The sequence below is a fragment of the Anopheles moucheti genome, chromosome 3 (genome assembly GCF_943734755.1).
Source record: "Anopheles moucheti chromosome 3, idAnoMoucSN_F20_07, whole genome shotgun sequence".
Lineage (NCBI taxonomy): Eukaryota > Metazoa > Arthropoda > Insecta > Diptera > Culicidae > Anopheles > Anopheles moucheti.
This window is the reverse complement of record NC_069141.1, coordinates 11,193,637-11,207,655: the sequence shown is the minus strand read 5'-3', so window position 1 is coordinate 11,207,655 and position 14,019 is coordinate 11,193,637. Positions and strand designations below refer to the sequence as shown.

The 14,019-nt window shown below is 45.4% G+C and overlaps 1 protein-coding gene across 1 annotated transcript in view; it reads left to right on the top strand.

Moving 5' to 3' along the window:
- The first annotated feature begins 2,220 nt into the window (after nucleotides 1–2,220).
- Nucleotides 2,221–14,019, top strand: part of LOC128300204 (protein madd-4) — a 32,105-nt gene continuing 20,306 nt past the window's right edge. Inside the window, exons 1-5 of the mRNA XM_053036187.1 lie at nucleotides 2,221–2,307; nucleotides 2,745–2,867; nucleotides 3,441–3,593; nucleotides 3,713–3,840; nucleotides 8,309–8,480. Coding sequence (XP_052892147.1) covers nucleotides 2,221–2,307; nucleotides 2,745–2,867; nucleotides 3,441–3,593; nucleotides 3,713–3,840; nucleotides 8,309–8,480 — 663 coding nt within the window. The remainder of the gene's footprint in view (nucleotides 2,308–2,744; nucleotides 2,868–3,440; nucleotides 3,594–3,712; nucleotides 3,841–8,308; nucleotides 8,481–14,019) is intronic.

Here is a 14,019-nt window from a genome sequence, read left to right as displayed (position 1 = left end):
GATCAAAGCATTCCCAGCTCCTATCGCATGAAACCCGGGAAGGAAGGTTAGCTTTTTTTTTGTTGCTTCCCTCTCGCTGCTGTCTGTTCATCTGCTTCTGCTGCTGCGAATCGATTGAAACCAAAGCCAAACATTTTTTTTTGTTGGACCCGTAAACACAGGTGAACATGGCTGACTGTAGGTCAGTCCCCGGGTGAAGCAAGGCGAAACACGGTACGAAGCGAAGAAGCTCACTCCAAAAAGGCAAAGGCTTTCCTCCGACCTGGCGAGTGCCCGGTTAGTCCTTTGCATTGATTTCAAGATAGCTACACCAACCACCGTCCTCGGGGACGCTCTCGAGCTAACTTTTGCTTTTCTGTACGTCCCGGGCACGTCCCAACGATGCAATTGGAGCGAAACTGGACTCATAATTGAATTGTGTATCTTCGCCTTCGTTCCCGTTGCACCCGCTCTTTCAGCTTCACATACCTTACGCCTTCGACTAGCGTAGCGCAATCGATGAAATGAACCGAGCTCCATTCGTCCGGGACCGCTTCACGATCGGCCATGAAACACATAACGACGCATCTTTTTCGCCCGCTTGAAGTGATGGGAGGTTTCTTCCGTTCTCTTCTACCGTTGCGTTGTTGTTTTGGGGTTGTTTTTACCGCTTGTCTTCATTCTCGTGGGAGACCCATAACAATGCAAGCGACTGCAGTTCTTTAGAATACAGCCACTACCATCATATCGGCAGGTGCGTCAATGTTTCGATTGCTGAGCGGGCTTTGTGGAAGCTCCTGTTTGACGATCAGGCCGATTCGCAAACGAAACGGATGGCCTTATGGTTTGGGTAGCTAATTGACTTATCGATTTCTTCATCCATTAGGGGAAAACTTTCTTGTTGTTTATTGGATAAAATATAAGAATTCGAATATGGATTCGTATCGTACCAAACTCGGAAGGGAATATTCTAATTATGAATAATTATGAAGAATTGAAGTCTCTCAAAATTACCAAAACTAGCATTGGGGCTCTATGCTCAATTGGAGTGCAATTATTTAAAAAATAACAGATCAAAGCTAGCAACAATCATACATTTTTAATATTAGAAAATATTGTTTATAAACAATATAGATCCTTTTCCAGGGAGTTTTATTCGATAAACTCTTTAAAGAAAACTCTCAACTCTCAAGGACCAATCAGTTACGGTAAGACGGTTAAAAAAGTCAAAACTCTTCTATTAGCTCTCATTTTTTAGATCACGGATAATCCGTCCGCCGGTTAATCAGCCCCCGGATAATCGACACTTTACTTTACCAGTTAAAATATACCAGTTAGAAATTTAGAAGAATCCTGACTTAAATATTCATGCATTTTGATTTCGATTTGTACGTCATTTTTTGACATTTAAATGTCATTAATGTTTCAAATATCGTTAGAAATTATGCCTTCATATTCCTGATATGATCCTAGCCCTTGATAAGCCAAAATGTAAGGAGGAAATTCCTTGTATTACTTACACCAAATCGCATCATATAGTGAATAAATTTAATATAATATATAACTAATCGTTATAGAACATCCAGTACATGTAAACAAATATAACAACCACAGCGCGAAGTTGGCTCGTAGTCATGTTTTACGCAACACGAAACATTAAGTCCTTCAAAGACATAATATCCTGCAGTTGATGCTGCCATCGCAAACATGTAACAATCACCCCGCAGCATTTTACCGTCGATAAACACAACCGCCAGCATCAGCTGGCTGCGCACGAAATTGTTTAATTAGCTGCGACCAATCGAATGACGGTTTCGAATATTCTAACACTTCCCACCTCCCCCGGCCAATGGACATTCAATTCACATAATTGATATTTCGCTCGCCGTGTCCTCACATCTGGCTCCATAATTTACTCCAAGCCAATCGTCCGAGTCGGAGGTGGCTTAAAGAAGGCTTATCGATGGCGCTGCCGTGCACTTGACTGCGTTGCACACGCAAGCCAGCAGTTCCCGATGCTGTTGCTTGCTGTTATTCCAAAAGCTTCTGCCTAAAGCCCTCCCGCCGAGAAGTCGCCGAGCGGTAAACGCATAAGCCCCAAGAAGTAGAGCACCGTGTCGAAGCGTCGGAACAAGCTCTACACGGCCACCGTTGCCGGCTACGCCGGAGCGCATATTGAATCAATAATACCGGCACCATCCGGAAGTGCATTGGCTTTGCTGCTGCTTTAGCACGATCTTTATGCCGCACGACGGCGACGAAGATGCACGGGCAAACAGAACCACGGTCAAGTACCGACGACACACCGCGTCCCGCATTGCCGTCCGGGTAAGAAACGTCACATTAATGCCATGCCGGGCCCGGGTTTTCCGCTGCCGGCAGAGGAGATGGCGTTCAATTAACAGCTCCCATCAATGAGAAGTCAATTAAGCGCTCAAGCGCCACAGAAAGTGCCATTCGATTGGCACGCTGGCGCTCGGACGCCACACCGTTCCGCTCCGCTTCCGCTTGGTAAAGGATTTTCGATTATTGTCAGCTTAAAAATCAATTAATTTAGTTTATTTTCCCAATCAACCCGTTTTGCTTGCGACTGCCCAGCCCCATCCGGTTGCTGCCGATCTTCGCTTTATTGTTATTTTGCCACTGCCACTATTGCAGCGACAGTTGCGGTCGATATTGAGTTTTCTAGCGTAGTTTTTTTTGGGTTGCTATTTCGAATTTCCCAATACCTGCTCACTAACCGTGCCATTCGCTTTTCTTTGCAGTGTCTGATCCTAACGTTGGCCAAGGCAACACACAAAGATAACCGAGGTGGTTCCAATGAAACCCTAAGCACTTGGTCACCGTCGGGCGTGGATCTGGAGGACGAAGACGACGAGGAGGTACAGGTAAGCACATTCGTACGTGGAGTTCGTGGAGACAAAAAGGAAAGGAAAAATGTTTGCCTGGATTCGGGAAATCTCCAATTTACCACTAGTTGAGATGCAATTAGTCCCGATGTACCCCCGCAGCATAAGCTGGTTTTAGTCGATTTAGTTTTCGATTATCTTGACACAAGGCAGGATGGCAACAAAAAAATAGCAAATTGAGGTGGAATTTCCTTTTATCGTTTTACCAATTTAACAGGCAATTAGATTTACATAAAAAAGCGTATTTTAATAAACTCAAGAGTTTAATCGATTTTTTTATTTTTTTTCGTTGTTGTTGTTGGTAAGACGCTTCAATAAAAATAAGCAAAACAGCGCGTAATACAAATTTCCCACCCCATCGGAAAGCTTCCAGCCAATAAATCTTGCAATAATCGAAGCATACCAATCTACCCCGGGATCGGGTCGGATTCAATCATTCGCCCCAAACCCCCAATTCTTATTGTTTATTAAAGTCGCCCTTTTTCGCTTATCGTAAGAATTTATGTTCGATTTACGACGTTTCTGCGCTTATTGCTTTCCCTTCCATTACAGAAACGAGCTAAAGCTCAGGGTTGGTCATCGTGGACGGAGTGGTCAACCTGTTCGCGTTCGTGCGACGGTGGCGTTGCGTACCAGCTGCGCCGGTGTCACGCACCCCACGGCTGCAAGGGCGATGCGGTGCGGTACAAAATCTGCAACATGCAGGTATTGGGTTGGGTCTCCCATTTTTTTTTTTGCGTACGCGGCAGCCGAATCGTGCATAATTGTAATGGAGCATAAATCCTCATTTTCATTCTGCTTTTCCACCACCCCGTATTGTGTAGCCCTGCCCGGAGCAGCAGGATTTCCGCGCCCACCAGTGCTCGGCGTACGACGACGTGCCGTACGATGGTGCCCTGCTGAAGTGGACCCCGCACTACGACTACTCCGAACCGTGTGCCCTCACCTGCCGGTAAGTGCTCGATTCTCAATTCCCAGCCGACGGTCGTGCGGTCGTTCGCTTTTCCTGGAACCACACGAAAGAAGAAGGAAAAAAACCGTGCGACTCCGTGGAGCAAGGGAAACAAAAAGGAAGCCACGCGCACCCTCCCCTGCAGGATCATAATTTTCCGACGAATTGTAACGTCTCAGTTACGGTGCGCGTGTTTACTCGGGTGATGGAAATGCCTCGAGAACCGAAACAAAAAAGTATCTCGGCTGGAACTAGACTTTTCTACTGCTGCTGCTGTGCCGTGTGGCAAAGGTAGCGAAAAACGAAGAAAGAAACGGAACAGATTCTGCGAAAAAATGACGATGAAATTCAACAGTCTGCTCATAACTTGTAATACCGGCATCAACAAAGGCGCTTCGGTTTACGCGTCTTTGCGGACGCGTGCAACGCGAACGCGACGCAATTTTTACGATCGTTCAAAGTGTCGGCTTAAAACGATGGAACGGTGGTTTCAATTTGCCAGAAATTTAAGCTTCATTGCTTAAAGCTTCATTGGTTCAATTCGCGAACGCATCGTTACATAAGCCGTTTATTATTCCGTGAAATATTGACGAACACATTTTAAGCTCATCAAAACAGAAAAGATATTTTTAATCTAAATTTCTTGAAGATTAATGGTGTGTTCTACGGCAGGCAACCTTTATTTCTATTTCTTTAACTTTTATCCCATCTCGATCCTTCTCGCATCTCGAAACAGCATTAACAAATTGTCTGAAAGATTAAAAGCGAACCATTGGGTCCCGTACCGATTCGGTCGGAAGGAAATGCCCGCCATCGTTGCGCGCGCGTTCGGCTTAATTCAATCAAACTCAATCTGGCTAATTAACTTTTATCATCCTTCGAGCCGACCCACCGGTACGATATCCCGACGTGCAGTCATCTGGCAGGAATCAATTATTTGCCATTGCTCCCCCATTCCCGTAAAAGCAAATGCTCGTTGTACCTTTGGGTTTTTCTACTTCTCCAAAAATAGCGCAAGACCACATCCCGGGAGTTCTGGAACCTGCTAGCGGAAAGGATCCGCGCAGACCTTGGAATCTATCGATAACCAGGCCGATAAAAGAGCATCGATCCTTCCTGGAAATCGGCGTACAACATTCAATTTCTTGCCTTTCTACAATCCCATCGCTCTATCGCTTTCCCAACTGGGCGCATATCACACGAGAACGGATCGAGAAAAGTTCCCATGCCGGGAGGGAGGTTGAAAATTTCTACCATCAAGGGCACCATTTTGCAGCGCCCGCTCTCTTTCCGATGCGATAATTTACGTCTCGGGTTAGTGAAGTTAAAGGAACATCCACTTCCTCCAAAACGGCCATACGGCTTCGGGCGCGGGCCCCATATTGTTTTGCCGAAATGTTGGAACTTTTCGAACTTACTCGGCATCCGATCAAAGACACTCGAACCACCACGAATGCTTGAACGCTTGCCAGCTTCTTATCTTAAGCCCGACGTTCCACGGCCGTGATATATCGCCACCGGCTGCAAATCTTTGTGCAGCTTGGGGTTGGGTTTTGGGAAAACCTTTCAAGTGTGAGGATGGTTGTCGGAGGGTTTGTCACTATTCGCGCCCCGTCCGATGCATGCGAAGCTCTGGGTGAGCTGGTAAAGCGTCGGTTAAGTCAATGGATCCTACCGGCAGCACGTTGGAATGTGGCAAAGTTCGGCAATTTTCTTCCACCCTTTTAAGGTACCTGATATGAGCAAGAGCTGGTGATGCATGCACTATTCGCGAAGAATGGCAACCATTCTTGGTTTTGCCGGAGGAGTGTCTATTGTGCAGCTTAAATAGTTTCGTTACCTGTACGATAAGGTTAAGTGAGAAATTTCGCAAAATCGTATTTTTGCAATTTTTCGATAAACGCTCCAACTGTTTACATTTTTTCAAATCTCCCACAAGTGACTGTCGCAGGGGCGAATCAGTAGTGAAGTAAAGACGAAAAGGCTTTTTGCTCTCCCTTCCAACGAAAACTCTACCAATATACAGCGCGGAAAGGAAAGAATTTATCCGATATTCACTCGCGAAAGAACATTGGTGCCGTGACTAAATTTTCTATAAATTTAGCGTTCTCGCGTGCGTTCAGTACTATCCCGCAACGATATCCCTACACTCAAGTGCACTCAATTTGCGTCGATTACAATTCACAATTCAATTCACATCACAATTCATTCAATTCACAATTTACAATTGCTTAGCGGTGGAGGTTTGACAAACGAAAGTCCCGTAAGGACTAAGAGCGAATTCAGTAACAGATAGAAGAGCTTCCAAAGACTACCGAAGAAACGATAAGACAAGATTTTGAGCCGCGATTAATTAACGTGGAAGGTGCATTGAAGGCGAAGCTAAGGGAAATTTCACGAAAGGAAGCGTCTCAGCAAAAGGCCACCATCTCCCTTAAGGGAATGGAACTGCTTATTATTACACTCCCGGAGTGCGATGGTGATTATATGAAATGGCTTACTTTAAGGGACACTTTTGAAAGTTTAATACATGAAAATGAGGATGTATCCGATATCCAAGAATGTCACTACCTACGCGCAGCCGTAGGCGAAGCGGCGCAAGTAATCGAGGCAATAACGATCAGCGCAGCTAATTATGAACACGCATGGAAAATAATAACGTAATAAAACGCCACTTGCAGGTCATGTTTCGTATGACGCCGATCAAGCAAGAAAGTGCATTGACCTTGCATCAGCTGGTCGATGAGTTGGAGCGTCATAAAAATACGCTCCATCATCTGAGCAAAAAAACACGGACGCCTGAAGTAGCATTTTGGAACATTTGTTGTGCATCAATTTGTCACTTACTTGAAATCCTGCACTCTTGACGATCTGCAGAAGTGGCAATTGCAAGTGCAACGAAACACTGGGCCACAGAATATCTACAAAAGATGCAAAATAGTTACACGCGGCCGGGAAGCAACAACAAAAACCACATACTTACAGGCAGGTTGGTGATGCGTATGGACGAATCTTTTCACTATTCCACTATTCGTTGGCCTACACACATTGCACAAGTATATCCTAACACAACATCGTTCGCGTAATGACACTAAACACAGCACAGGATATAATAACTTGTCCAATAACACAAATTTTCACCTTCACTGCTATCACCGACGCCAAGGACGACGCTTACTGAAAAGTAAGCTGCTTTGACATCCGTCAAGGCCCCCCACTTGTTGGAGCGTTGTTTACAATACGCTGTCTAGTTCTCGAGTTAAGCACGGAGCGAATACGAAGCGAAAGGGCTTTTCGCTCTCTCTTCCAAAAAAAGTCCACCAACGGCTCGGTAAATATACAGCGCGGAAATTCACTCGCGGAATAACACAAGTATAGCTTTTATTCTAGCTTCTAGCGGTAGGATAATTTACGAACAGATGAAAAAATATGAAAATCTTAAGGTCTAAAATCCCGCTCAAGTATTAGGATACATGAATACGTTGAAGTAAAAGAGGAACATAGAAGTTTAAGTACGGGGCGACCACGTGGTGTATTGGTAGCGCTAAATTCAATCTGGACCAGAAATGGTAGGCTTCAACATCCTGAGGATGGTATGCCGATAAAGAAGGAGTTTGAGTACACTGCATACTTCTCTTGCGGAGCCGTGTAACCCGGCCGATATAGCTGCTATAAAAATATGGTCAAAACTTATGGAACGAAGCAAAAAAAAACTTCCGAAGAAGTTTTGCTTTAAACTTGTCCAAGACTAAAAACCTTTTTGAATACTCTCTACCGAATTAACGCTCAATGTCACTGCAGTGAGTGCCAAAACTATGCAAATGAGTTTAATCTCACCCCGCACCGAAACACTCGCTTGCAGTCAAACTAACCCTAATTCAATGAAACTTTGTTTATTCCAATGAACAAGACCATCAGTGTGTTGATCTTGGGGCAGCAAACTTTGGTCAATCTTTAGCGCATCGTTCAAAACCACTGCTAAATTCACTTCTCCTCGGTTTTGGTGAGAGACACGGCACACGGTGAGACACAACACAACCGAGACCGAATCGTCCATTGCAGCATCATTAAAGTGCAGTTGTACGGTTTCGGTTGACGACGAACTAATGAATTTACTTTCAGCAAATGCAAGTTTGATGCTTCGCCTTGCTTAATCTCACACAAACCATCTTCCATCGGGGGCACGATCGAGATAAAGCTCGTGCGCTTGTTTCGACAAAGTTTTAGCAGGGACACCGTCCCACCCCGCACCTGGGTCAGGCTTGACTGGCCATCATAAATCCACCCACGATGGTGGAACAGACAAATCCGACTGAAGCACACGGTAGATCCAGCAAAAACAAAACGTCCGACCAAGAGCATTGCAACGGAATGAGCTTCGAACCCTTACTCCACTGCATTACATCTTCGGATTCAATGTTTGAAGAACTTTTTTTTTCTCACAACTGCCCCTGCTCTATCGTTACAGCGGCCGACCACAGCACCTGCTGGAGGATATGCCCGATTCGGCCGGTGCCAGCGAGTCCTTTCCCATCAGTGACGACGAACCGAGCGTCATCGTGCAGCTCTCCAATCGCGTGCAGGACGGTACCAGATGTCGCCCGGGCAGTCTCGACATGTGCATCCAGGGAAAGTGTCAGGTAAATGCAAAGATCTTTTAACCCATTCGCTCCCCGCCTCGGCTACCTACCATATCGGGACCCTGGCTGATCATCTTGTAGTCTGCCAGATTTTGGGCTGAACGAAAAAAAAGGATCTACATCCTGCTAACTTCTTATCGCACACCTTGTGCAAGGGTAAGCGAGGCAGCACTGCAGCGGTGCGACAGATTTACAACAGTTTCTTCAGTTTTTTAGCTTAAAAAGTTGTTCCATTCCATCGCTTCGTTCCTTCGGTGCGCTCGAATCGCAACGCACGGGATGGATGTAAGGCAAAGCTCGTACAGGCTTTTGTGTGGCAAAACTTTCCCCATCTTGCCACTTGCCACTATTGTGTGTTGAAGCGGAATGCCTGTAAAGTACCATCACCATCACCAGCTTCCCCACACCAACGATCATTGACGCTACGGTCAATAATTTCCACGGCCGTTGGTTCGGTATTGTGTTGCAGACATTGTGTGGTGCAGGCGTACCACCATTTCAATCCGACAGTGCCAACAACTTGCGGGCACCACCAGGGCACCAATTCATTCCACGCTTCGTCCTGTCAAGTACCGGGTAAGCCGGGTCCTTCCATGGTGGAAAGTTTTTCGATTAATGCATGAAAATGTCCCGCTCACGTTACAGTCGGGGAAATAGTCGATTGTTGTGGCCCAGCGCCTAAGATGTCCCCGTCAAGGCTTTCCACGGGTAATTGTGCTGGTGCTGGGTCTCTGGGATGGAGTGTTTGATTTACATGCCGGTGATCGTGTAGACAAAGATGATAATGATGATGATGATGATGATGATGTTGCCGATGATACTTGGACTCCCCTTTTTTTTGGCACAGTGACTTGGTTGCACTAGCAACCGAAAAGCTTCCCTCAGAGAGAACGAAAAAAAACCATATTGCACTCATAGTTTCAGGTGATGGGGTGTACGTGTGCCTTGATACGCCCTCTTCTTCGGACCACATGAAAGCAAAACCAAAGACCAAAAGACGAAACGCCGGACCAGCCGGTCCAGCCGGCAGTAAAGTTCGTCCCCAAGCGTCTGTGACGACGCGTGTGCGAGCTGGAGAAAAATAAAGCTCATTCGACACCGTTCCGGTGGTGGTGTGGTTTTCCATTCAATATCGACTGCGAATAGTGCTAGTGCCTTTTTATAGCATTCGATACGATTCGGTCCATCGTGCACTGCGAGCGGCACACCATCCAGTAGGTGGTGATAGTTTCTCCTTCGGTACACCACAAAATGAAACACCAACCAAGGTGATGACGTGATATGTGCAAAAACCGCTCGGACTATTTCTAATATACAACGCCAAACGGTAGACGCCCGTTTGCTGGATGCCGTGCAGCAGGCAATCGTATAACTTTCGGTGTCGTCTGTCGACTCACAACAATACCACACACTTCGTCGCTCGGGTTTTGCAATGCTGTGAGACATATTGTACTTATCAGCAACACCAGCTGTCTTGGCATTTTCATCCGTTTTTCGAAGCGAAGGAGCGAAAGCACTCGTGGGGACGTAATCCTTACCGAGAACCAGCCGGTGATAGGTACGGTGGGTACCTCCGTAGACAAGATTGTGACTCCTGACCAAAACTCCAAAAGTGTAAAAGCCAAACCCATGCAATCGTCGGTTCATGACCCAATTACACCAAATTGGAATGGACAGAATTCTAAATGGCTCTCGCTGCGCCATGCAGTGTTGGTGTGCGGTGAGGTGTGAAGCTTTCCTTTTTTTTTTTGCAAAATGGCAGTGGTGCAAGAGCTAATTGAGTCACACGGCAAAGCTGAAAATATGCCACCAATTAATTGAATTCCTAGTGGCTTTTAAACACAAATTATTCCTGAAGTTCGAAAATTCAAAATTGATTGTTTAAAGAGAGATTTTTGATAAAAAGGTATCATTTTTATCCACGTACGACGGGAAAACATGTCAACAAAATCACTCTCTATCATCATATACAGAGACGATATACTGTTTGTTTGTGGTACTAAACTAACCCATAAACGCAAGGACTCCGTTGCGTGTAGTTGCTATTTAATAAAACCAAAATATCCATACAGCAATGGCGTAATAGCCCCGCACCGTTCGTGCCTATCCCTTTTCGCCCATAACGTTGACTACTTGCATATGGAACCGAGTACCGAGTACCGAGTGGGCCACAAAAAATAGCTGTTAAACTCTTGGATAAACTATGCCTGATATGCATTTGACGCTTTTTTCGTTGATCCGGTTTTGCTTTTTTGTATGTGTGTTCCATGGCACAACTCTTCGGTAGCATTCGGTTCGGATGTATATGATGCAAATAGAGGAGGGTACGATCGCCATAAAATATGGACGCAACTTTACGGCACTGAATATGTTACGAGGTTTTCGTTTCCCTTTATTTATTTTGTTTTTGTTGCTGCTAGTTCTTTGCTAGCCGAGAATTTCCTCGCTTCCTTCCCAGTGCCACAAAACACATCAACTCACTGGTGGTGGAATTAGATTGTGGGATTTTGTTGTTGTGTTGTGGTGGGTCTTCACGCTTAACCTTGCTGTTAACTGGTGTAGAAATCTTCACCAAACCAAACAATCACGCATCACGGCCAACATGGGGCCCTAGTAGACAACACAAGGCTGGGGTAATGCATTTGTTGGTAAAAGCACACACTAAACACTACATTTCTCCATATTTTATTCGAACGGTTCGTGGTTCGAGCCTGCTTCGGCGGGAACATTCCCACAACTTCCCATGCCGTTCATAGGCGCATCCGAATCAGGAGCGTTACTGTCAGTCACTGCGAGTCTCGAAAAGGTCCTAGTTTGTGTGTGTGTGTTTTAACGCCCCGGGAAACGAGATTTTCCTCCAGCGGGCATGGGCTGTTGGGATAGCTTCCACTACCGTTCTTTTACAGCCGAAACGGCCTAAAACGGGCTGCTTGAAATAGTTCGTTCACCAAAATTTCTCCAAACCGGAATCGCACACCAGCAAGGACGGCTTACCAAGGCGATAATAATTTTGCTAAAGCGTAGATAAACCCATACGTTGATGAGATCAACGGGTGGGGATAAGCACCGCAAACCACCCCGCAGTGCAGAAATAGATGAAACGCTTCGTAATAGCTACTTGCCTGTCCCTCCTTCCAACCGGGAACTCACCCTCCCTTCGGCATTCCTTCGCATCGGAACGGAAAATCTTTGCTCTCCTTTACATCGCAAGATACGGGAACGGGTTCTCCAACAGAACCGAGTACCGGGAAGTACCTTACAGTGTCGACTCGTGGCCACCACACGCTGCTTCCCGTGAAACAAAAGCCATCAAGCGGGCATAACCGGAACGAACCATTCCGATTGCTCTGCGCCGAAATTGGATGATAATTGGGGTGAAATTAAATTTGGCAATAATTTATTACACTCACGAGCAGCGGGGAGGAGTGATGCTTCAAGGAAAAGCCCTCACAAGATTGAAGTTTGGTGCAGGTAAGTTCCCTAACGGATGAAGGTGTGCCACAAGCTTTCACGATTTCGTTCCGCTCTATCAATATTATCATCAATTTCACCAAATTTGAGCAATGTTTCTAGCTCGCTCGGGGTAACAAGCCGTGAGGGCAAAAAGTGGCCTCATGCCTTCATTTGAATATAGATTTGATTACACACGCACACATTTGCTGGTAGATGAGGATGGCCTTTTCTATTTGACCTCACACACACAAGAAACGGCACGAGCCGAAGCTAAATGATGCCAAAGTTCCACATCTCGTACGAACATCTTCTAGCTGCTGCTACTTGCCCTCGCAAAAACACCAGCCCGAGATGCTGGTAACGATGTACTGGTGGAGATTGCTGGGTGGAGATTGAATCATTAAACGATTAGACCACATGCCCCGGGTGCATGGGGAGGGAAAAAAAAGGTCAAACGCATAAAGACCGATACCGTACGGACAATGTCCTGAACAACGAACCGGAAGATGCTACACCCATGCTGCTGGTGGTGCTGCTGCTGACCTAAGCCTGCTGGGCCGTGCAAAAAACCAGATTGTCCATTATCAGTTTCAGGATCAAGTGGTACGACCCTTCAAGCAGCAGCAGCAGCAGCAGCCATTTGCTTCTTGCTACTGCTACTGTGAAAAGGCAACCTGCCGGACGAAGCGAGACGGAACTAAAACAAATCCATTCGGTCGTTGTCAAGTTCTTGGCTGGTGGTGAGGAGAAGCAGATTGGGCTGGTTACGTGGTTTAATGGGAACGGAAACCCGTCGCCCTACGGTCTATGATTACATGATTGTTATTGGGCTGCCTGATCGAATATGCGTCCAAAACAAATGGCAACCCTCAATGATTGATCGATTGTTGGGTTCGGTGTGGCCACCGCCACCGTTGAATACGCCTCGCAATGTAGGTTCTTGCAGTGGGGAGAGTCGTTTCTGTGCTGTCGTGCTGGTGGTTCGTATCCACGTGGTTTAGGCTTTCTCAGCAACCGCAGCCATCGAAACCATCGTCTGTGCCATGAAAACGGAACAAACTCACACAGACACACAAAAAACCTCCCTGCCCCTGCCCTGCTGCAAACGGCGTGTCTTTATGTAACATTATACAGCTAATAAACCGTCTCGATGAATTATTAATACAAAAACGAAAACTATTATTTAAAAGGAGCGCTTTCCATTAAACGGGGTGGGAATTTTATTTGCCACATCGTACACCGAACCGAACGGAATGAGTTGGCACTTTTTTGTGGTCTCTCTCTCTCTCTCTCGCCGGTAATTTGTATTCGTTTTTTTAATGACGCACAAATTAGAGGAATTGCGTATCCGCGTGGTTCACCGTTTGCGAGCGGTCGATCGCGATTCAGCACCGCACGGTGCTATAAAACTTACGCTTTCATGTGAGATGGAACACCCGTAACAGCGAAAGGACTACTGGGGCAACTGGATGTGGTCAAGGAAAAGGAAAATTAGAAAACAAATGTAGCATAAATACATCGGAATGAGTTATGATAATATATGGCTTTCGGTTTCTTTTTAATGGCTACCTTCTTTTCTTTGTAGACCTTATGGCGTACGATCGTTTTGGAGCTAAAAGCAAAAAAAAATCATTTAAAGAATTGTTAATATCACATAAGGAAACAAATTCCCGGACAGGGAAGGTACATTATTAAAAATCCTTTTGTACTTTTTATCCTTAATAGGAATCCGTTTTTTAGGTAATGGAGTTAATTGCAGGGTTCTCGCGCTCTAGTGACAAAGTTGGAGCTAAACAAGTTTAATTAGAATATATTGTGATAAATGTAAAATTCATTCCTCATTCTGATTTTTTGCCTACTGATGTCAATTGTGTTAAATACTGTCTCAGTATCTCAGTACTGAAGTACTTCAATACTATTCAGTACATTTTTAAAATAATCCAAAAACTATGCTGCAACTTAATAAATTGAACTTAAATGCCCTGTACCTTTCAATATCTTACAGAGAATTCCCAAACTATTAAACTCAGTTTAATTTTCAACAACTTACTCGTTGGACATTACAGCGACGAACCTCGTAACAAAT